The following is a 24,021-nucleotide window of genomic DNA, read 5'->3' on the forward strand; positions in this document are numbered from 1 at the left end:
CAGGAACAGGAGTGGTGCGGCGACAGATAAACATCTATCCGATAAACGTAAGCATAAATCCAGACGAAAGGCGATGTTTTTTTGCATCACTAAATTTCCTTACTCAAATAACGACTAACTATTCAAACAATTTATAAGCGCCGCACTGAATAAAAATCATGCAAAGCATTGTTTCGTCAATCATTATATTTATCGAACGACAGTTTACCACATAAATTTGAGACTTAGCACTCCATTAACTTCATTTCTAACTGATCGCTAGCAATTACAGAGGTTAAGGAGTCTTGATGAAAGTCTTCCGGCGGTGAAACCCTCGCTATGGCGAGAGCCAACACCGAAAGGGTCTCGTAAAAACGAATTTTTTAACACGCTTATTATAGGGTCAATTGACGGTGCATCGGCTATCCCTCGTAATAGCGGGGGTCTCGCTATAGCCTGTACTCGCTTTAACGAGGTTCCACTGTATCCAGTTTGCTTCAACCGTTTTCCTGCCTTTTCGCTATCTCGACGGATTCACGTATAAGACGCGGATGATATACTTCGGTCTCCGCCAATACCCGTGTAGCGTCAAACATTATTTTATGCCCAGGGCTGGAGGTGTAATGTTCAGCGACAGCTGATGCGTCCCACTGATGTAGTTTTAACGCTCTTTCATGCTCAATAATGTCGGTGCAGAAAAACCCTTGGACCCGGCTGGAAACCCGAGAACTCTTCCTCCAGTCTATTCGCCGGGAAAACCATGGATCCTTCACCAAGAAGTTTAGTTTCGACCCGGGAACGGAACTTCATATCTCGTAACGGATCTCCACAAAGTATCTGCCTCATCCATCCAATTCAACAAATTAAATACGTGACACAAAAGAAAAACTCAAATTGTATGTTCTTGCCTTGTAATATGAATGAATGTTCAAGGTGCAGAACACTTTTTTTAGTCTTGTATGAAACTTAATCGCAACATTCCCATAAAAGTACAGAATCACAAGCTTCGCCATCCACCTCTCCACACGAATAATGAGTCAATTTCTTACAAATGTATCAAGAGACCCAGCCATCAATTGATTTTTGATGAAAATGTCTACAGTATAAGCATGCTGTTGTCTCTTTCCGTCTCACTAACTACATCAATCGAAACTCCGCTGCTCATAGTTAAGTTTCGATCCCAGAAGTTGAGTGGAGGGGGATAAGAGGGAATAGTTTCGACCCATTACGTTTGACATGCGTGCATAGTGGTTAAATCATTGAGCTTAAAAATCGAATGGCCATTTTGCGTTCACCGTTCTCCTGTTATTGATAAAAATACGAGTGTCCCATGCATCTAATGGCGGTAGGCCAAACCTCTACTTCATTCAACCACACTTTGTACTCAGTGTGTGGGTCGAAACTGAACCGTTCGAAGGTGACGCTTGTGGTCCCTCCGGTGCGAAACATTATCTGCGTTTCGTCTCAGGGTTTTAGTTTAGCTTCGATCCGATGTAGTTTTGACTCTGATTTCGTTATGACTCTGAGTTTAGCTTCCCGGGTTTAAAATCCATGTCGTTTCGTGTCTACATTTCGCTCCAGGGAACGAAACTGTTGAAATTTTACTGGTTTTGTCTTTCGTTTAGTTTCTGTTGCCACCCCTGATTTTAACCACGGATAGCAATGGAAACTAAACATATTGATATTGATTTAATTGATTTATGTAATGTATTGTGTATTTTGGATATTTTATACATCATCTGACTTTTCCTATACATGTTATCACGTGATGGGATCAATAAAATTTATTATGTGAATGCTTATGTATATGAAACATAATAGAAAATACCATGAGAACAGTGTCAACTCAACAATCACAAAGGGCTGTTGTTTTTGTTTTTTTTTTGTTTGTCGTTTTTTATATTTCTCCCCATTTTCTTCCTTACCTTATCCTCGTCCAGTTTTCTTGATTACAAGTTCACCCCTTAAATCAAAGACATCAATCTTGTGTGTAACTGTTTTCAAACTACCTCAAATCATAAGAGTAACGATTCGTAGATGGCGGATAATGTCATTACCTTGGTGCCAATTTAGCCCTTAAAAGACCGAGCTAACGGGGAAGGGGTTGGTGTGGTGGCTAGAGTGTTGGCTTCCCACCCGGTGGGCCTGGGTTCAAATCCCGGCAGCGGCAGAGAATTTTCAGAGACTGCCCGATCCCTGCTTGAGTGTAGTGTGGAGGACATTTCAAGGGCAACACTCCGTCCGTCGGATGGGACGTTAAGCCGTGGTCCCCTTGGCGCCTTTCGTTAAGAGCAGGCTAATGCCGACGCCGGATTTCTCTCCACCCTTCCTTCCACACCCTTCCCTCATGGCGCAAATGACCTCAGCTGTCGGTCGCCTCCTCCAAATACCATACCATACCATACCGAGCTAACTTGCCAACTGATTTTTTGCATATCCTATTTACTTTACAACTAATTATTACCTAAAATTTTTTGGCCAATTTTTATCCAAAATTTACCCAAGGGGGAACATGCCAAAAAGGGGGAGCCCGACTACTCTCGGAGTCTGAGATAATGCGGAGTCTGAGATAATGGGTCGAAAAAGGATGGCATTGAGAGTGCATGATTATCTGCGAGACCCTTCTCAACCCATTCGAATAAATAGCCGGCGATTCGCCGGCGTGATACAATTTTCCTTAAGGTAAAGAGGCAGCAAACCGCTGGTAGACTGATTATAGACTTGGAAATTTTTTATGACTAATGAATAAATATTATCCTAAAAATAAATACAGTAAATTCCGTTCAATGGGTTCCACCGGTTAGTTGGGGCAGCCGCTTAATTGGGGCAGATCTTGAAGAACAGAACCCGATAGAGGAATATCCCAGAGTATTCTCTGCTTAATTGGGACAGCATGCCGCTTTATTGGACCATGAGTCGGCGACATATGACTCTATACTCTCGACGAAATTAAAATTTTTTATTTTCAGAATACTTTTTTTATATTTTCCTCCTTTGATTTACTCTTATTTTTCACAAACGTTCCTATTCTTGCCCTATTTTGAAATCTCTTGTTTTTATACTATCCGCAGGAGGATAGGACTTTACAGGATATACAGGATAGTTCGCCTAATTGGGGCAGCCACTTACCGTATATCTCCGAATATAGTCCCCCTCTGAATATAGTCCCCCCCCCCCCAATTTTGAGACCTCAGTTTTGGGAAAAATTTTTAAATGTAAAGGAAGGCAATTTTTCTGTGGTTAGCAAGTTAAGATTCTAGATTCCATAAAAACTATTATTTTTCTGTGAAGATTAAGAACAAATCTATTCACATATTTTCCATCACAACAAAATAACTATACCTAAAACATGTTGTGATCCATTGCATGTATCAGTAATTTATAGTTCCTTAACGAGATGTAATGAAGAAATGAGAAAATTTTTTAAGTATCCAAGCCTATTGTATTTTTTAAACCTTCACAAATTATTAATATTTTTGATTTCCAAATGACTACAGACAATTTCAATATATAAGCTTAACTTAAAGCCCATAAACAGTATTGCATTTGGCCCTGAAACTTCCTTAGATCCAGTGTAACACACCCATCAAGTCATCACAAATCCAAGTGAACTGAAGAATTTAGGAAATCTAAACAAAATTGTGTTAAATAAATTATAAATATTATAAAAATATTGCCATCAAATGCCTGCTAAGCAAAATAATTAAACTACAGGAGTTACAAATATCAAAGTAATAAAATTAAGGAATAAACTTTTTCCAACAAACATTAAAACTGAAAAAAAAATTATATCAATTTTCAATGCCTCGTCGCGATTCATTGCATAAGTTACACAAAGAGCTTCTGCTCTGCATTTGCGCACAAATTCGACGATATTTTCCTCTAATTCTTTGAATATGCCGCATCGAGACCCCCGAAATGACTTCCGCGATGTATTAGCGCTTTTCAAGCGCTGTGAATACTATGATTTACGGCGTATTCTGCAACGGCTATTTTTAAATTGGCATCGAAACTCCGTCTTCGATGGCCTCTAATCTGCCGCAGGATTGATCCTCATCTTTCTACTTGGTCCATCACCTCACTGTTGAACGTAAAATTATTTTTAATAAAGAAAATATCGCGGAAATAATTGCGAAACGTTATGCGACGTGATTTATCGATCCTACTTACCCTGGCGAATTGAAGATTATCCTCAATAAATTGATCACACTTTCGTTGCTGAGTCGCTGTATTTCGATCTAATGCAGTAATGCCGGCGCTTCTGGTTTAAAGTCGTCGATTATTGCACCTTTTCAGAAACAAATGCATCACCTATTGCGCATTCTTGTCCTGCGAAGGCGGTAAAGGCAGTGGTTGTAAACACGAACCGCACGGGCACATGGACGTATAGTAGCTACGGACGCAATGAAATGCTAAATCGTCACGAAAGGTTCATTTTATTTGTTTATTTTTCGCAATTATTTAAATCGTGTAATTATTAAATGAGCGACGGGTACATATACTATTGATTCAATTCTAGTGTTCGATTAATGTAATGATAGTGTGTATTTAGTTTTCATTTTAATTATTTACTGTTTCGCGTCATTAAGTGATCAGTGTCGATTGAATTATTCTAACAATACTTTTCCAAGAAAAATTAGCGGCTACCCGATGGATTCCGTGAAAACGCATATTCGATATGCTATTTGAATCTGAAGAATCGTATCTTTACAACATTTGTGGTAAAAATTGTCTTAATTTCCGGTAAAACGTGGCAGAATTACTAATATCTCCGATTATTATCCTCATAAATATACTCAAATAGAAAGACTATGAGAACATTAGCCATTATGCCGTTATTTATAACTTTATGGTCACCTTTAGTATGCTAAACTAGATTACACTCGATTATAGTCCCCCCCCCTTACTTTTCCGCGGCCATTTTTGGAAAAAAAGGGGGGACTATATTCGGAGATATACGGTAATTGGGGCAAAGTGCACAATTCCCAATATGTCCCAATTAACCGGAATCTACTGTACAATGTACTAAAATTATTGCAATTATCCTATTACAACTAAACATATGAAGTATGCAGTAAAATATTATGTTGCATAAAATATTAGGTAGGTAAATGAAAACTTCAAGTAAAAATCAAAATGGGATAGAGGTCCGAAATTTCCGTGGAAAATTAAGAGGCGAATGGGTTAATGAATGTCCTGCAAAAATTTTCCTTGCGGAGGGGACAGAAGAATCTCTTTGGGCTGAGTATAGCAGTCATGCTAAGGCGATAATTCCACTGTCTCAAAAGGGATAAAGTGCAGCCACGAGTAAAAGTTAGTAATGTTTTTTATTGTCTAAGGAAGAGCATGTTACGAGAGCAATCATATGGGCCTTTCTGTTGGAGTTGTAACTTGTAGGAAATTACATGAGTGCCATTCATCATTCAATCATTCAATGGTACTTACTTACTTCCTCGGCACTACAGCCCGGTATGGGCTTTGGCCTCTGTCAAGACGCCTGTCTATTCTCTCCTGTTCTGCACTTTCTCCCACCATCTGACAATCCTCATAGCCTTTATGTCTTCATCAACATCCTGCATCCATCTTTTCCTCCGTCTTCCTCTTTTTCTCTTTCCATCCATATTTCCATGTAGAATCTTCTTAGGCATCCTTTCTTCACTCATTCTTTTTTCATGACCTACCCAAGATAGCCGTTGGGTCTTCACAAACCTTGCTATGTCTTCGCCTCGGATAATATTTTCTATATCCTTGTTTGTTCTTATCCTCGAAGTTACCCCATCTGTCACGGGACCATATATCTTTCGCAAAACCTTCCATTCAAATATCCGCAGAGCTTGCTCGTTTCCTGCGGAGATGCTCCACGTTTCTGCTCCATATGTCACGACCGGTCTGATAAGTGTCCTATAGATCTTGAATTTCATCTCCTTAAATAGAAGAGTTGACTTCAGGAGCTTAATATTAGCAAAGTAAGCCCTATTTCCAGCCATTATCCTCTTGTTGATCTCTTCTATCATTGAGTTCTTACAGTTTAAATTAGTACCGAGGTAGCTGAAATATTTTACATTTCAATTTCATTTGGAAATGGAAACCTTCCGTTTCCGGATCGCTACACTTGTTTCATTCAGTGCTTTACACTTGCATTTCTATCTTTCAGTGGGGCAGTGCATGATGGTTTTACTCTAGTTGTTCTCTTCTGTTGAGTTCTTACAGTTTAAATTAGTACCGAGGTAGCTGAAATATTTTACATTTTCAAAGTTGTACTGCCCAAATGTAACGTTTTGAGTCCATCTTCTGTCTTCCGTGGTCGACATTTTCAATCATTCAATGGTAACAGCAATGAAAGTATGAGTCGTGAAAAGGCATGGAAGAAACAATGCATAGTTACCTAATTTGTGTTTCGATGCTCATTTTTTTATCGTGGCGAAGACCACTAGATGTCTTCAGTACGAGGTAATTTGAAAACTGTCACCTGAGGTCACTGTCTTTGAATTTTTAGGTGAATTCTAAAGTCAACTTGATTATTCGCACTGGAAAAACACCCTATAATACCCACCATTTTTTTATAATTATCTGACCTAGTCACCATTTTTTTTATTTATTCCTAAAACATTTATCACATGTTCTTTCAGGATGACACTGATGGGGAAGACGGTGCTGATGGGCTATTAGAGTTGTCGCTAGTTTTTCTCGGCAGTACGGCCATGTGATTGTTGAGTGTCGCTTTCTCTGTGCGTGTGTTTATTGTGAAAACAAGACGGAGACCTTTTGGTTTGAGCTCGTGTGATCAAAACAAAATAGTACTCTTGCCCATCCAATGTTATTGATCTAAGTTTTGAAGTGTTGGGAATTATCTTGTATGTTAAATCAAAAACATTTACGTATAGGTCTTCAAAATCAAATCAGGGGCATGGTGCAATAATAAAACAGTTTTTAAAACATGCTTTTCTGGTGAAATGTGAGCGTAAATAGGCTAAAAATTAAATTACCTCAATCTTAATAATTTTTTTAGCCTTAACCCATTAGTGCATAAAGTTATTTTAGTTGAATTTCGTTTAGAAAGTAATTATTCTGGCTAATGAGGCTCAATTTAACTTATTTCTTTAATTTTCAAATTTTTACTATCAATAGTTTAAATAATAAAGTCTGATATGGGACGGTCAGTTTTTAGTGTTGATTACAGACTCAAAATAGTACAGAAAAACTTGATAATGTAGAAAATAAAAACATCATCCTTTAGAAGAAAAATTAGGTAAAAGTTATCAGAATATTGAGCAAAATACTACAATAAAAAAAAAATTTCTTACCCCGTGCGGGTGACTGAAAATTCTTTCAATGCCAATGTCTATACATAAATGCTGCTCAAGTCGATAAATTCTAGGAGTCAACTAAAATATTAGCGGGACGGTGAAGACAGACATCCATTTAAACTTAACATAGTATCAAAATGTATCGCAAGTCAACTGGGGCCCAGAAAAAAAATAAATACGCGCATACGATATATCGGATGCTATTCTCTAATTGGTTAATCGAACACAGAAAATACACCGAAGCATTTTTTGTACTTAAAAGCATTTTCAAATTTAATGGGAATCATCAAAATAATGAGCTTTCCCTAAAATTTAGTGCCATATTTTGTATAGTTTGAGAAGGGGCTTAAAATGACACAGTCTACAGTCGTAATGCCTATTTTTAGGCTGAATACACACAATGTGTACAAAAAATCATTTTTTTGTATGCAAAATCATGGTCACTTTTTGTGCAATTCAACAGACTTGTTTAAACGTGCTTTTCTGGTGACACCTGTGCATGAATGGACTGAAGATGAAATAATCTGCATTTGAAGTGATTATTTTTTAGCGTAAACATTCACAAAGCATAGACACAAGCAATTTTTTAATGTAAAAGCAGTTTTTCATCTTTCAAGGATTCAGAAAAATGAGGCTTTTGTTACTTATGCTCCATTTGCACATAAATGTGGCACATTATTTAAATTTATGATAAAATATGTAATGGTTAATATTTTCATATCAATATTTTTATGAATATATGATAAAGTATATTTCAGGTCAGAATGATATATTTTTGATAGTAATGTACACATTTATCTGATAATGATTACTGTATTTCTCCCTTTACTTTTACCTTGGGCATTTTTGGAAAAAAAGGGGGACTATATTCAGACAAACATGGTATTATATTTCATGTTAAGGAATTTACGTGCAATGATCATCCTTATGTTATTAATGGATTTTGTTTTACTTAATTTCGACTACTTAATTGTTGCTGAAGTTACTTAAATTTATTCACTGTTTTATTAAGTAAAGAATTTGGCAAAAGTTGTAAAGACTCGGCTTTTGCAAAATTCTCTGGGAGATTTGTGGTTAGTTTTATGGCACCGTTGGTTTCTTCGTGAAATTTGGGATTACCAATATGGCTGCAAGCTGCAGTCCAAGGTTGTAGAATGTGGTTGCTATGTGCATGCAATAGAATCTCCATCAATTCCATGGAAATTGGAATGTTAATAAATAATTGTTTTCAAGGAAGCTCTCTAGCTTGTTAAACATCAAGCTATGACATTATTTTCTGTTGAAGAACTTAATTTTGTTCTCTGTGATGAACATAAGTTATATTTTTATCAAATCAGAGGAAATACTGGGGAAAATATATTATATTAATATTATATGATTTAGATTTGTATGATTTTGATGATACTTATGAAGGTTGTGAATATTTAATGATGTAACCAGTTGGTTCGTAGACTGAAGTGAAAGTTACCAATTGCTAACAAGTGATTAGGCAGGTTACTTCTAAGTTTGTGCTCAGAAGCTATTGCCTGAGAATACTCTTGCCAATTATATTTTAATATATTTAATTTATCAATAAAGTAAAATGGCCAGTACATGATGTTTTTATTTACTCTGGTATTAATATTCTTTTCTTTTTACTATTAAACCCACTTCTGACCACTGATTTATACAAATTTTTGGGGTGCACGAGATGAGATACAATAAGTCATAGAATTGACTCCCTCTAAAACCTTAGGAAAAAATGTGGGAACACTAATAATATGTAATAATAATAATAATTTATTAGTCCAGCGATCAAGTACATGATATGGGACAGGTCAGACATGTTACAGTTTAATTAACAAAATTACAAGAATGAGAAGAAAAAACGCTAAAAACAATATTATATTCGGTCATTAATGAGATCATCAACTTTGTAGTACATTTTATGTGGTAAAATTTCCTTGATTCTGGTCATAAATATAGAAGAACTATTAATGCATTTCAATTCATTGGGCAATGCATTACACAGTTTAAGACCCATTAAGGTAGGACCACACGATGCAGTTGCGGTGCGTACATATGGCACATGTAGGTCAGTGGAGCTTCTGTAATAGTGATTGTGTACAGCACTGTTTTTATTAACCCTAATATGGGCAACATATTTTTCTGACGTAATCGGGCAAGGTGAGTCCAATGGTCTCTTTCAACTTTTGCTTTTAATTTAAACTATTAAACAGTAAAAAATATTACTTTTCACATCAATTTGTACACATTGTGCACTATAGAATCATTTAACATAAAATTGATTATTTTTTGTTTAACAAAAGTTTTAAATTACTTATTAATTTCATACATAGTCAAACACAGAGTACAGTGGACTCTTTTGACTAATTGTTTCTGTTTTCTTTAGATAAAACACCAAATATTTATCGTTACATGTACATAGTGATAATTTTACATTATTTTGACAATTCAAGCCAAATATTTGTAAAATGCACATTACTTTTTGCATTTCGTGCAAACAGAGTCACCTTGCCTGGATTGGTGGGAATTCAGGGAAAAAAAATATTTCTAAGTTGCTTTAATTCCGTAAGAAGTTTGAATTACTCTAATTTATTGGAAATATGCAATTAGAAGAAGTAAAAAATTTATAACATGCCGACATTTCCATAACATAATAAAATTCTCAAAAATGTGATGCGATGAGTCCAAGAGACTCACCTTGCCCGTATTAGGGTTAAATTGGTTCAAATTATTATGAGTGTATAACAACACATGTAAAATATAGACACAAGGAAAAGGTAGAAGGCCCAGCTTTCTAAAAATTGGTTTGCAAGGGGCAAGATAATGATAATTTGCTATTAGTCCCCTTAGCGAAAAAACTGTTAAAAAAAACTGTTGAAAATTTCAACAGTTAATTGGGACAACTGTTGAATCCAACAGTAACTGTTGAAAGTCAACAGTAACTGTAGAAAATCCAACAGTACCTGTAGAAAATTCAACAGTAACTGATGAAACCCAACAGTAACTGTTGAAATCCACCAGTAACTGTAGAAGATCCAACAGTAACTGTTAAAATCCAACAGTAACTGTTAAAATCCAACAGTAACTGTAGAAGATCCAACAGTAACTGTTAAAATCCAACAGTAACTGTTGAAATCCAACAGTAACTGTAGAAGATCCAACAGTAACTGTAGAAAATTCAACAGTAACTGATGAAACCCAACAGTAACTGTAGAAGATCCAACAGTAACTGTAGAAAATCCAACAGTACCTGTAGAAAATTCAACAGTAACTGATGAAACCCAACAGTAACTGTAGAAGATCCAACAGTAACTGTAGAAAATCCAACAGTACCTGTAGAAAATCCAACAGTACCTGTAGAAAATTCAACAGTAACTGATGAAACCCAACAGTAACTGTAGAAGATCCAACAGTAACAGTTAAAATCCAACAATAGCAATTAAAGTCCAACAGTAACTGATAAAACCCAACAGTAATTGTTAAAATCCAACAGTGTTTTCGCTAAGGGTCTCATAGCTCTTTTTTGCATTGTAAAGATTTAGGATGCATGGCGTGAGGAACCCCAGTGACTAAATTTCCTATCTTTGACACATTTGCCTACTTCTTATATGCTTCTACTTTTTGGGGGCGTTTGGGATGAACGAGATGAGATATGTGCTATAAAAAATAACTGAATCGACCCTCTCGAAAATTGTCTCCAACCCATGGCTAATTTTTCGTGAACAAGCTAAACAGTTGTAGAACTTAGCGTGAATTGAAGACCTTTATTGTTATCAGGGAAACGCAAATTGCCATACCTATCCTTTTGGCTAAATATTTCTCTTAGTTTTTCATTTCCGTCGGACCTGGAAATGTAGTGGGGTTTCAATATGATGTTCTTTGTGTCTCTATTAAAGATATGTATTCCTATTAATGCTCAAAAAATCTAAGCCTAGAACGCAGCCTCCGAGTCTCCAGCAGCTCCCAGCCTAATTCGCTTAACGTCTGTGTAACGCCATCTGTAGCACTTTTTGACAAACAAATTCCAACACCTGTCCATTAGGCAAAATATCTGTCTTTAAACTATCGCTTCTATCAGACTTAGAAATATAGTGTGGCTCTAATATTATGTTCTCCGTGTCGCTCTTAAGGCCGTTTTACACGGTACACGGAATTGCGCAGTCTGACGTACGTGTGAAGGCGCAATCAAAATTGCGTCATGTAAAGCGGTGCATTGCTAGAACACATGCGAGAATGCGTGGATGCGAGACGGCAAAATAGCCCCTGTTCTAATTTCGTTCATGCATTCGCGCAATTCCACGCCATTTTAGAAATTAATGCAGCTAACCTGCGCAATTCCGTGTACCGTGTAAAACGGCCTTTAAAGATATCCATTCTCAATTGTTCAGCAATCTAAGCCTCTCGCTCAGCGTCGAAGTGACTAGCAGCTTTCAGCGTAATTCGCTTCACATCAGTGTAAAACTGCTCTTACGCCCGAAGCAGTTTTTTGACGAACCGCGCTGCCTTCTTTTGTATTTTATTGAGTTCATGGTTATAAAAAGGAAATGCTCTAAGGAAATCATGATTAGCATTTATTAAAATCCTTTATGATTCGGGGGAAAAACGAAGTCCCATATCTATATCCGTTATGCATAACATCTCTCTTAATTCATCGCTTCTATCGGACCTGGAAATATAGTTTGGCTCTAATATTATGTTCTCTGTGTCACTCTTAAAGATATCCATTCTCAATTGTTCAAGCAATCTAAGCCTAGCGCGCAGCCTCCGAGTCTCTAGCGGCTCCCAGCCTAATTAAGACAAGACAGTAGCTTTCAGAATTAATAAATAGGATTGTAGAAAGCAAATTCTCAAACAAGATTACGACTAGCATTTATTAAACTCCTTTATGTTTCCGGGGGAATACGAATCTCATATCTATATGTTCGGCAAAACATCTCTCTTAATTCTCCCCTGTGGAAATTTGTGGACTGTACCGGACAAGGTGGTATGGACTGCCGAGCATATAATGCGACTAGTAGTCCAAGTCGTGCGCATGGCGCCACAATTTGTGCATTGCAGTTGACTCCGTAAAAGTTATCACTGCTGCTAGTCCCGATATACTTAAATCTCTCTTAACCCTTTCGCTGCTACAAGCGGGAATACCCGCAAAAAACATTATGGTTATTGCCTGCGACATGCGGGGATATTCCAGGACTTTCAAAAAACTTTTCCTTTCAACACGATATGCGGGTAAATATCTACGTTTTGGAAAAACCCTCCCTTCGGTCGTAGGTGCTGCCATCTGCTCGAAATTCCTGCGGAACAACGTCCATTCGTGCGGCGACATTCAGCGACGTCAAATGAATGATTCAATTCATTTTTTTCTGGATAATAGGCAAAATAATGGAACCGATGAAAAATCTATTGAAGCAGCAAAAGGGTTAATGTAGCGCTTCTATCAGAGCTGGAAATATATACAGGGTGTCCCATTTATCTTGACACCCGAAATAACTTTTTATCCAGATATAAATTCAAAAATGTGTCAAGCAAATGTCCATTAGCCGTCAGGGGGACATTAATTAGCATGATTGCCTTCCTTGTAGCTTTGTCATTTACAAAGATATGAACAGCGATATGTCTTTTTTAAATGGCATCCTACAATTTTTATTCGGCAATTCATTTCCTCTCCTAAAGACTTATTAAAAAATGTAGCACAGTGGACCATTAACATAAACAGGATGTTATGAAAACGAAGGAAACTCATCCACTTACTGTAGTTAGCAGTAAGCAAATGACAACCAAGTCAAAACATGGTCCACTGTGCTACATTTTTTAATACATTTTCGATCAGGTATGCTACAAGGCAGGGGCACAGCTAGGAATTAAGCTTGCGGGGGAGGGGGGGTTCAACCAATAGCGGGGTGTGTGGGGGTATGGAATACCCTCCAGGATAAGCGGTAGGTGCGAGATTAGTAATTAGGGTAGTTTCCTTCCTCAAAGAAAACGAAAGGTATTAATTGCGATTCCTTACCCACCATTAGTGTATTCATAATTATTACAAATTATTTGGTTTTAGAAATCCCGGTTTAGACAAATGGCAATGGTCAATTTTATCCTCATTTGAAAAAGGCCAGATTGGCGCCCATGCGATGCCACTCCACGTGACGTCACAGGGGCCTAGTTTCTATACGAGTAGATGGGAGTTTTACATCGTCTGAGATTACCAATGCATTCATGAGGCACAGAGCTCAGGGAAACATGCCTTAATAACCACCTATTAAAACTGGCTAAGGTCAGAAAGTTTTCTTCGTTTGATAAGGTATTAATAATCCTTATTTAAGCCAAGCGCTACCAGCTAGCAGGGTACTCTGCTACCTGCTAGCATCCTGCGTCATATCAGCGCTCAGAGCCTCGTCCCAAGGTCACCTCAGTTTGCGGCAGCGGGAACCAGAACGACGTCATACGGACTTTTCCCAGCATTCATACTTAGCCGTCGCGTGTTCGCGCGCTTGAATATTTTCGCTTTTCATTTAATTGCGAAAAATAGATATCGTCATTTAAAAATCTAATGGTGTTAAATGCGTACTCTAGGGGTAATAATCTTTCGATTTAGACAGTAAAAAAATTATAGGAAACCACCCTATTGCGGAATTTTAAGATTAATGGTTCAAAATGGTGAGTTTTTCGGCTTTCTGAGGGATATTTTATTAATCCTTACACCATTCTGTTAGTTATATCAATCCAATTCAGTAATATGGATTAAACTTAAAAATATCTCTGAGCTCTGGGGGGAGGGGGTTTATCCCCCAAAACCCCCCCTCGCTGCACCACTGCTACAAGGTACACAACCAAGTCATCATCTTCTTTTTAGGCAGAGGAATTTCCTGGTGTATAATATTTGTAGCCTGCTGGAATGTGTGCATCACTGCACCATCCAGGTTCCCAGTGTCTTAACAAAGAGGAGGGATTAGGGGATAGATCCCCCAAGAAAGCCTCAGAGGAATAAAAAATAATAATTTAGCACTATTGTCTTGTTTTGACATTCAATAACTGCATCTGCTTAAATTTAAATATATAGGGCCAATATAGAAGAATTGCCATGAGAAAAAAATCCCCTGGACCGGGTATCGAACCACGGACCTTTGGCTTTTGGACCTTTGGCTCACAATATAAAGGTTCGCCTATATAATCATAATCTCTCAATATTTAATACTGGCCCTGTTACTATGAGTTGCAGGATTTACAATAAACTACCAACTGCTCTGAAAGATGAGAAAGTACCAACCAAGTTTAGAACCAAATTGAAGCAGTGCTTTTTAGGTAATATTTTTATTCTGTTGATGAATATCTAAATCCCCGTATACATTTTTTTGTGGGTGCTTTTTTTTTGCCAATTGTGAATCTCTTGTGTTTGTAAATGTGTATATATGTTTTTTCTTTTATTTATATTCTTGACGGGTCCTATATATGTATTACAAAACTCGTGGTACCAATAAATATATTATTATTATTATAAATTTTCATGTAAATAAGACGGGATCGTAGGGGTGGTATGAAGTATGGAGGTTTACGATGTAAATAGGTTCACTATGTAGAGGTTTGCCTATAAATTTACATGTACATCTGACGGGACCGTAGGGGTGGTATGAAGTATGGAGATTTACGATGTAAATAGGTTCACTATGTAGAGGTTTGCCTATAAATTTACATGTAAATCTGATGGGACCGTGGGGGTGGTATGAAGTATGGAGGTTTACGATGTAAATAGGTTCACTACAAAGACGTTTGCCTATAAATTTACATGTAAATCTGACGGGACCGTAGGGGTGGTATGAAGTATGGAGGTTTATGATGTAAATAGGTTCACTACAAAGACGTTTGCCTATAAATTTACATGTAAATCTGACGGGACCGTAGGGGTGGTATGAAGTATGGAGGTTTACGATGTAAATAAGTTCACTATATAGAGGTTTTACTGAACAAATTATATCAATTTACCATTTCTTAAAAGGGCAGGAGCTGACTATTTCTCTCACTCAGCAGCACAGTGGCGTAACTATGAATATGCTTTAGGGGAGGAGATGGTGGAGCCTGGGTGGTGTGCCTGGAGGCACATTTTTTTACTTCCGGCACATTAGTTCTGTTCCCAAAGCCATCCCAAAATGAAATTTTTACCACAGATAGAATGCATTTAACTGTTTAAAATATTTTTTCCCCAATAAAATTTAAGATACTATTCTTTAGAAACTCAAGGTCAAAGGTCACATAGTGTGACCTCGGAATAAAATAAAATTGGTATCTTAAAATCTAACATTTTTCACATAAACAATAATCCTTTAGCTTTAAAATGAGACCAACAGGAAGTTTCTATTACAATTATTAGCTAAGTTATGATTTATTTTTGTCGAGCATGCGAGGGCAAATTTTGCATTTTTTGTCATGTTTGCAACCCTGCTGTACGAATATCGTGTAGAGCTGAGGGTTAAAATTTTGTGTATGAGTCCAATTTCATTTCATGTGCTTAACTTCCTACCAAATTTCAAGCAAATCTGAGATGGTCGGGTTGAAAAGTTCACTTTTCTGTGATGATTTGGCATGGAATAACCCCTCCCCGTCCAGGCAAAGGGGATCACATCCCAGCCTCGGAAAAAAAAGACACGCCTGGAAATACATTTTACATAATTTTCGCCCCATATGTAATATTTCTAAACCTGCCACGTGAACGGCGGTGTTATATACAAGAATAGGGTGGTTTCCTGTTATTTTTTTATTGCCTAAATCGAAAGATTATTACTCCTGGAGTACGTATTTCACACTTCTAGATTTTTAAATGACGAAATCTATTTTTCGCGATTAAGTGAAAAGTGAAAAATTTCAAGCGCCCGAAAACACGACGCACAAGTAGGAATGATGGGAAAAGTCCGTGCAACGCATTTCTGGTTCCCCCTCCCACCTTGTGAGGTGACCTTGATCGAGGCTCTGAGCGCTGATAGGACGCAGGATGCTAGCGGGTAGCTGAGTACCTTGCTGGCTGGTAGCGCTTGGCTTAAAAAAGGTTTATTAATACCTTATCAAATGAAGAAAACTTTCCGACCTTAGCCAGTTTTAATAGGTGATTATTAAGATATGTTTCCCTGAGCTTTGTGCCTCCTGCATGCATTGGTAATCTCAGACGATGCAAAACTCCTATCTACTAGTATAGAAACTAGGTCCCTGTGACGTCACGTGGAGTGGAATCGCATGGGCGCCAATCTGGCCTTTTTCAAATGAGGATAAAATTTGACCATTGCCATTCGTCTAAACCGGTATTGCAAAAACCAAATAATTTGTGTATTATGAATACACTAATGGTGGGTAATGAATCGCAATCAATGCTTTTCGTTTTCTTTGATTAAGGAAACTACCCTATTACCATGAGAAAAAATTCCCCTGGACCGGGAATCGAACCACAGACCTTTGGCTTTCCAGGCCAATGCGCAGACCACTATGCTACCCATGTTCTTTAATTCCCATGGCAATTATACTGAGGCTCATGGTACTAGGTGTTAGGCCCTTGCGGTCCATCAAGGATGGCAACGCGAGGGAGAAAGGACTTCCAAGAAGCCACAACCGGTTGAGAGCCTAAACCTGCGCTCCTTTCTCCCTCGCGTAGCTATCCTAGATGGACTGCGACGGCCTAACACTAGTGCCATGAGCCTCGGTATAATTGCCATGGGAATTAAAGAACCTGGATAGCGTAGTGGTCTGCGCATTGGCCCGGAAAGCCAAAGGTCCGTGGTTCGATTCCCGGTCCAGGGGAATTTTTTCTCATGGTAATAGGGTAGTTTCCTTCATCAAAGAAAACGAAAGGCATTGATTGCGATTAGTTACCCACCATTAGTGTATTCATAATACACAAATTATTTGGTTTTAGAAATCCCAGTTTAGACGAATGACTATGGTCAATTTTAACCGCGTTTGAAAAAGGCCAGATTGGCGCCTATGCGATGCCACTCCACGTGACGTCACGGGGACCTAGTTTCTATACTAGTAGATAGGAGTTTTACATTGTCTGAGGTTACCAATGCATGCATGAGGCACAGAGCTCAGGGAAACATCTCTTAATAATCACCTTTTAAAACTGCCTATGGTTGGAAAGTTTTCTTCATTTGATAAGGTATTAATAATCCTTATTTAAGCCAAGCACTATCAGCTATCAGGGTACTCTGCTACCTGCTAGCATCCTGCGTCGTATCAGCGCTCAAAGCCTCGCCCCAAGGTCACCTCACTTGTGGCAGCGGGAACCAGAACGACGTCACACGGAGTTTTCCCAGCATTCATACTCAGCCGTCGCGTTTTCGTGCGCTTGAAATTTTTCACTTTTCGTTTAATCGCGAAAAATACGTATCGTCATTTAAAAATCTAAAAGCGTGAAATTCGAACTCCAGGAGTAATAATCTTTCGAATTAGGCAATAAAAAAATAATAGGAAACCGCCCTATTGCTGTGGGAATCAAAGTACCTAGATAGCGTAGTGGTCTGTGCATTTGGCCCAGAAAGCAAAAGGCCTGTGGTTTGACTCCCAGTCAGTTCCAGGTGAAATCCAGGAACCCAACGGACAATCAGGAGATTGAGTTCGAATCACTGTCAAATCAAATGATTTTTTCAGGGCAAATTGCATTTTTGGTGTATTCAACTTTGGATTCATACACGTGACTGCATATGAAGCGACTTGTTTCAAAATGAGTTTTGAAGAACATGATTTGACTCCAGTGACAGTGTTCAATTGATAATGAAAATTATAGCTTTTACATGAAAGTGATGCTGTAGTCGGCTCAAACTGCAGGAAAAAGTGTCGAATTAAAAAATACGTTTTGAATTACATATCTACATTCAATGCTCCCAAGTTAAGAGTTTTTACCTTGATGGTCGCTGACTATGGCAAAACATTTTAAATGACATATGTGTTAAGTATCAGGTTTTATGCTGGCGCCAACAGCCTTTGTATTTAGGCCCAGAACTGTGTGTGGATATCATAAATGCTTTATTCATTTTCAATATTCTGATATTTCTTTTCTGTATATTCTCTCTTGAATAGGCATTGGTCGGGATGAAGCTTGTTGAGAAGTTGGAGAGGATTGGCGTGGAGTCAATAGTCGCCCATCCGGTTTATCGACCCCTCCAAGGAGGTCTCGTTCCACTGACAACAACGTTACAGGTGAGTGACATCTATCGTCTTGTATTGACTTTCGGTGTTGTCCAGTTGACATGCTGTATACTGCAATTATCTACACAGTATTTGATGGCATATAAGATCCACTTTTTTCTCCAAAATTTTGTCTCAAAAAAGTTACCTGCATCTTATACGTGAAGGACACAGGTTAACTTTCAATACAGGCATCCCCCGAGTTACGTAAGAGATGCGTTCCGGCAGACTATGCGTAAGTCGAAATTTACGTGAGTCGAAATTTACGTAAGTCGAACCTTTGCGTTGGCGCTTCAGAGATTGCTGTATAACAAGTTATATCGTACAGGAATGAGCGCAACCACATACGCCACCACATCCATCGCTAGAACTGCAAATTTTCACGTTGATTGCTGACTTGGGATTTATAAGCGATTATTTTTACAGAAATTAATGAAATTTCCTTCGAGGAATGACAAAAATGGGTCACTTTGTTATTTTTAGCACGTAAAAAACTCTATAACTATTCGATATTTTTTCTACCATAGGTTGTACGAGCGAATATCTACTTCTTCGCGCTCGCATTCGAAAATTAACGTAAACATTTGAAATACGGCTATCGCTTACGTAAGTATGGATTTACGTAAGTCGAGACATACGTAACTCGGGGGATGCCTGTACTGAATACTATTTTTAGCCCAATTAACCCGTTAACGCCAATTAACCAACTAACCCGTCAGCGGTACCAAATGGTACCAGCTGGTAGTGCAGTGTGAAAAGTAACTTTTTTATTATTTATCGTAATTTTTTAGGGTTTTTGAGAGTTTTAAATTGCTGTAAACATTTTAATTACATTTTCCGAAAAGTTTGGTATTTTAAAGCTGTATTTATTGCATTTAGAGCCGTTTGAAATTTGAGAATTATCAACTAGCCAGTGGCGGCACGTGCGTATACGCATGTTAGCAAGTGCACACCCAAAGATGAATAAATTATAAAAGAAAACTATTCCTTTGCAACGCGACGTATAAAAGTGCTGTCTGCATATGCAAGAAACATGAGCCTCCGAACGCTACAGCTATATCCTTTTCGAATTCACCGCTCTACAAGTGTGCGATCCTGTGGCATCATGCCGGGCGCATTTTCGGTCTGTGCGATCGCTTGAGGGAGCTCTGGCGGGACGAGGTAAGCGGAGGGGTATGTGCTGTTCAAAGGGGCGATGGGAGCAGACTCAAAACCATGCGAATGCGCACGCGCATGTTTTTGGTGACTGACTAGTAGGTAGTGTAGAGGTGTAGCCGCCACCTACACTACCTGCGCCCAGGATCCTAGTCCGTCTACAGAGCCATCTGTACGGCCGTTTTCTACACTACTCTCTCATAGGGTGTAAGGAAAAGAGAATGAATTTCAACTACCGTCACTTGTAAAGGTGTGTTGAGAATAATTGTTTTCATACATGCTAATATTATTTCTGTTCACGCAATTTTAAGGGTAGTGTATCAGTGATATGTTTTGCTTGCTATGTATTCTATTACGACGAAATATGATGCTCATGGATTAGGATTAACATAATATAATTAAATCATCCCATATCTGCTCTAATGCACACCCTAGATAAATTACCACCAGCCGCCACTGCAACTAGCCCAAAAAAAACGAAATTTTTTAGAGCAAGCATTTCATTTTCTTTACTTACGCCCTGTGTATTTCTAATGTAAAAGGTTTTATTATGTAATCACGATTTTTGTAGCCTGTACATCTCGTATAAAGTATGATTATTATTTGATGTGAGCCTAATATTTGGGATGTTATGTTGCAATATATGTTCGTGGTACCATGTGGTACCGCTTGGCATAACTCTTAGTGGTAAAAGGATACATTTTTCACCTAATGACTCAGAGTCTCGTTGACATTTAGATGAATGATTGCCCCAAAAATCGCAGAAACTTTTTAATTCAGGCGTTACCGGGTTAAAGGTCTAGCGTAACACGTAACTTTTTCCATGTCTGCCATAATAGGGTAGTTTCCTTCATCAAAGAAAACGATAGGCATTGATTGCGATTCGTTACCCACCATTAGTGTATTCATAATACACAAATTATTTGGTTTTTGAAATACCGGTTTAGACGAATGGCAAGGGTCAAATTTTATCCTCATTTGAAAAAGGCCAGATTGGCGCCCATGCGATTCCTCTCCGCGTGACGTCACAGGGACCTAGTTTCTACACGAGAGGATAGGAGTTATGCATCGTCTGAGGTTACCAATGCATGCATGAGGCACAGAGCTCTGGGAAACATCTCATAATAATCACCTATTAAAACTGGCTAAGGTCGGAAAGTTTTCTTCGTTTGATAAGGTATTAATAAACCTTTTTTAAGCCAAGCGCTACCATTCAGCAAGGTACTCAGCTATCCGCTAGCATCCTGCGTCCTATCAGCGCTGAGAGCCTCGATCAACGTCACTTCACAAGGAGAGAGGGGGAACCAGAAATGCGTCGCACGGACTTGCCTACTTACGCGTCGCGTTTTTGCGCGCTTGAAATTATTCACTTTTCATTTAATCGCGAAAAATAGATATCGTCATTTAAAAATCTAAAAGCGCGAAATACGTACTCCAGGAGTAATAATCTTTCGATTTAGGCAATAAAAAAATAATAGGAAACCACCCTATTATTTTATCACGTTCAACTAAATTTTTGACAGCTAAAATATAGCTCAAAAGAGAGAATTCAACTGGGATTGTTTCCTTTCGACACCGCACCGTTCACGTCAAAAAGTAAACGAAACTGGTAGCGCTCGCTCTGGCCCTCTTTTGTTTCTGCTTTGCTTTGCCCGCCCACGTTTCTGCTTTGTTCATTTGGCTTTTACGAAAATTGAGGACTGAAAGAATCTGTGTTTTTTGTTGTTTCTGCATTATTGTTTATTATGTTCGATTGCTTGCTGTTCATTCCTTTATTCATCATTGAATTTTACTTATCATGTTCAAAATAGCTCGCCGTATGTTAATTTTCCTTAATAAAAATATGCTAGGTAAAGCATTCAATGTATCTTGTATGATGTTGGGCACGATATGGTGGAAGTTCTTAGTATTATTAAAATAAGACATTGCAATATTTCCACTGAGTTGAATTATTACGCAACGCGTTTCGTCGTTACAAAAAACATTATCAATCACGAATTTAAGTATACCGGGACTAGCCACGGTGATAACTTTTACGGGAGTCACCCGCAATGCACAATTGTGCGAAAAATCCACAGAGAAAAAATCATTCGCCTTGACCGGGATTCGAACCCGGATCCCTCGATTTCCGGCCGAGTGCTTTAGCCTTTTTAGAGAAAAGGCTATTTTAGAGAAAAGCTAAAAAGGCTAAAGCACTCGGCCGGAAATCGAGGGATCCGGGTTCGAATCCCGGTCAAGGGGAATGATTTTTTCTCTGTGGATTTTTCGCACAATTATCAATCACACTTGATGATGTTGTTTGTAACCACGAAACACGTTGTGTAATAATGAAACTCAGTGGAAATATTGCAATGTCTTATTTTAATAACATTCAATGATTGTTCGTTTGGCTTTTAACGAAACGTGAGAACTTAAAAACCACATTTTAAGTTATTGTAGTACCACAAAGTCGCGCAGACTATTGAAACTTATTTTCCTTGTGCTTGGCCTTCTAAATAAGGGTACGTCTTATATGCCTGCGTGTCTAATATGCCGTCAACTTCGGTATTTCTTAAGCATCGTGGGATAAAAATAAAGATAAAGTTAAGACTATTTGATAAGGACTATAGCTATTCTGCTATCTTGCCTCTATTTAATCTTCCTTCCATGTTTAAGCGGAGACAGTGCTCTAATATTATTTTCTTGTATAAGCTATTAAATAACCTCGTTGATTCCCCTGTCCTACTAAGAGAAATATTCTTGAAAGTTCCTTCTTATTCCACTAGAGGTGACAACCTTTTTGACAATAGCCATCACTCACGCAACTATACCCATTTTTCCCCATTGCAGCAAATAATGTGTGACGGCAATTTATGTCTTAAAGTGGACCTATTTTTTGATTCCTTACCTTCTGTAATGAGGTACCTGAAAGGATTACCAGATAAGATGTTTACTTAATTACCTATTTAATATGTATACTATTGTCATTGTTGTGAAATCTTATAGCATTTTATAAAGAATTTTAAGCTTTGTAATTGGGCTTCAGCCCGTTAATTAATAAATTATTATGAAATTATGAAATTATTATGAAATAAGCTTATTGGAATCCTATTAATTTAATTGCCTGAGGCATGAAAAGTAGATTTATGTACCAAGTGTAGTTTCAAAATTTACTCAGTGTTCAGTGATGAAGATTATTCTCCGTGCATTTCTACTGAAATGAATGCCTCTTATAGTTAGGGAACTATTTTCTCATTACGTATCTCGAATCGAATTATTTCTTAAGGCCGTTTTACACGGGGCACGCACTTGCGCAATCTGACGTACGTGTGAAGGCGCAGTCGAAATTGCGTCGTGTAAAGCGGTGGATTGCCAGAACGCATGCGAAGAATGTGTGGACGTGAGATGGCAAAATAGCCCGTGTTCTAATTTCGTTCATGCATTCGCGCAATTACACGCCATTTTAGAAATTAATGCAGTTCTAACCTGCGCAATTCAATGCCCCGTGTAAAACGGCCGTTAAGCATTTTGGCTTTTACAAAACGTGTGAAAACTTAAAAAATCTGTGTTTTTTGTTTTTTTCTGTTTTACTTTGTATTATTTTCGATTGCTTGCTGTTTATTCATTTATGTATTCATTAGTGAAATTTACATATCATGTTCAAAATAGCGTGCGGTTTATTAATTTTCCTTAATAAACCCAGCTAGCACATTAGCTAGGCCAGTTAAGGTAGAGCGTGGGCTAAGATATTGCCTTAAACTAGCCCAGCTAGCACATTATAAGTCATTGAGATAAGGTGAAAGGAAGAAATAAGGAAGTCTCTTCTCAAGTAAGCTTGTTATGAGTTTCTTACGGCCAGGGCGACAAACATCCAGAGTAATGGCAAAATGGATGCCAAACTTTCAGCACTACCGTAGATGCTGTTATTATCCCATCGTTTCCGAGTGTTATTTAAGGCCTTTATGTATTAAAACAATGTTTTTATTATTGGCGCTTCTATATTATGAGGAGAAATAACATCATACCGCCATAATTTGAAAATCATTCACATTTATGAACTGATTGCGAAACGAAGGTCGTAAGAAAAACACACAATTTCACAAGAATACCGACGTAGAATAATATAAAAATGCCGGAAGGAACACCTAATATACGTATTGTAGTCATCGGGTTATCAAGCCATAATTTAAAATTCATAAATGTTAAAATTTATAGACCTTGAATAATTTCAGTTTTTCATACACATGCCAAACAAGTTTTTTTTACATAATTGGATATTTGATTGGTAACTACGCCTCATCTTCTTATCAATTGCCGTGGTGCAGTGGTTAGCGTACAGGATTTCGGTTACGTAGGTTGCACGTTCGGATCCACCCCGATGTTATTTTTTTCCTTTCCGCCGCATGGATAGAGTACTTGTATTACGCTTTAT

General features: G+C 37.9%; 1 protein-coding gene and 1 non-coding gene across 2 annotated transcripts in view; both read left to right on the plus strand.

Annotated features, from left to right (window-relative positions):
• The window catches only part of LOC124172978 (trafficking kinesin-binding protein milt), a 251,480-nt gene that overhangs the window by 217,639 nt on the left and 9,820 nt on the right, over positions 1-24,021 (plus strand). Inside the window, exon 22 of the mRNA XM_046552508.1 lies at positions 18,348-18,467. Coding sequence (XP_046408464.1) covers positions 18,348-18,467 — 120 coding nt within the window. The remainder of the gene's footprint in view (positions 1-18,347; positions 18,468-24,021) is intronic.
• Positions 16,997-17,069, plus strand: Trnas-gga. Its single transcript has one exon. It is a non-coding gene; the product is annotated as a tRNA-Ser (tRNA).

The sequence above is a fragment of the Ischnura elegans genome, assembly GCF_921293095.1.
Source record: "Ischnura elegans chromosome 13 unlocalized genomic scaffold, ioIscEleg1.1 SUPER_13_unloc_3, whole genome shotgun sequence".
Taxonomy (NCBI): Eukaryota; Metazoa; Arthropoda; class Insecta; order Odonata; family Coenagrionidae; genus Ischnura; species Ischnura elegans.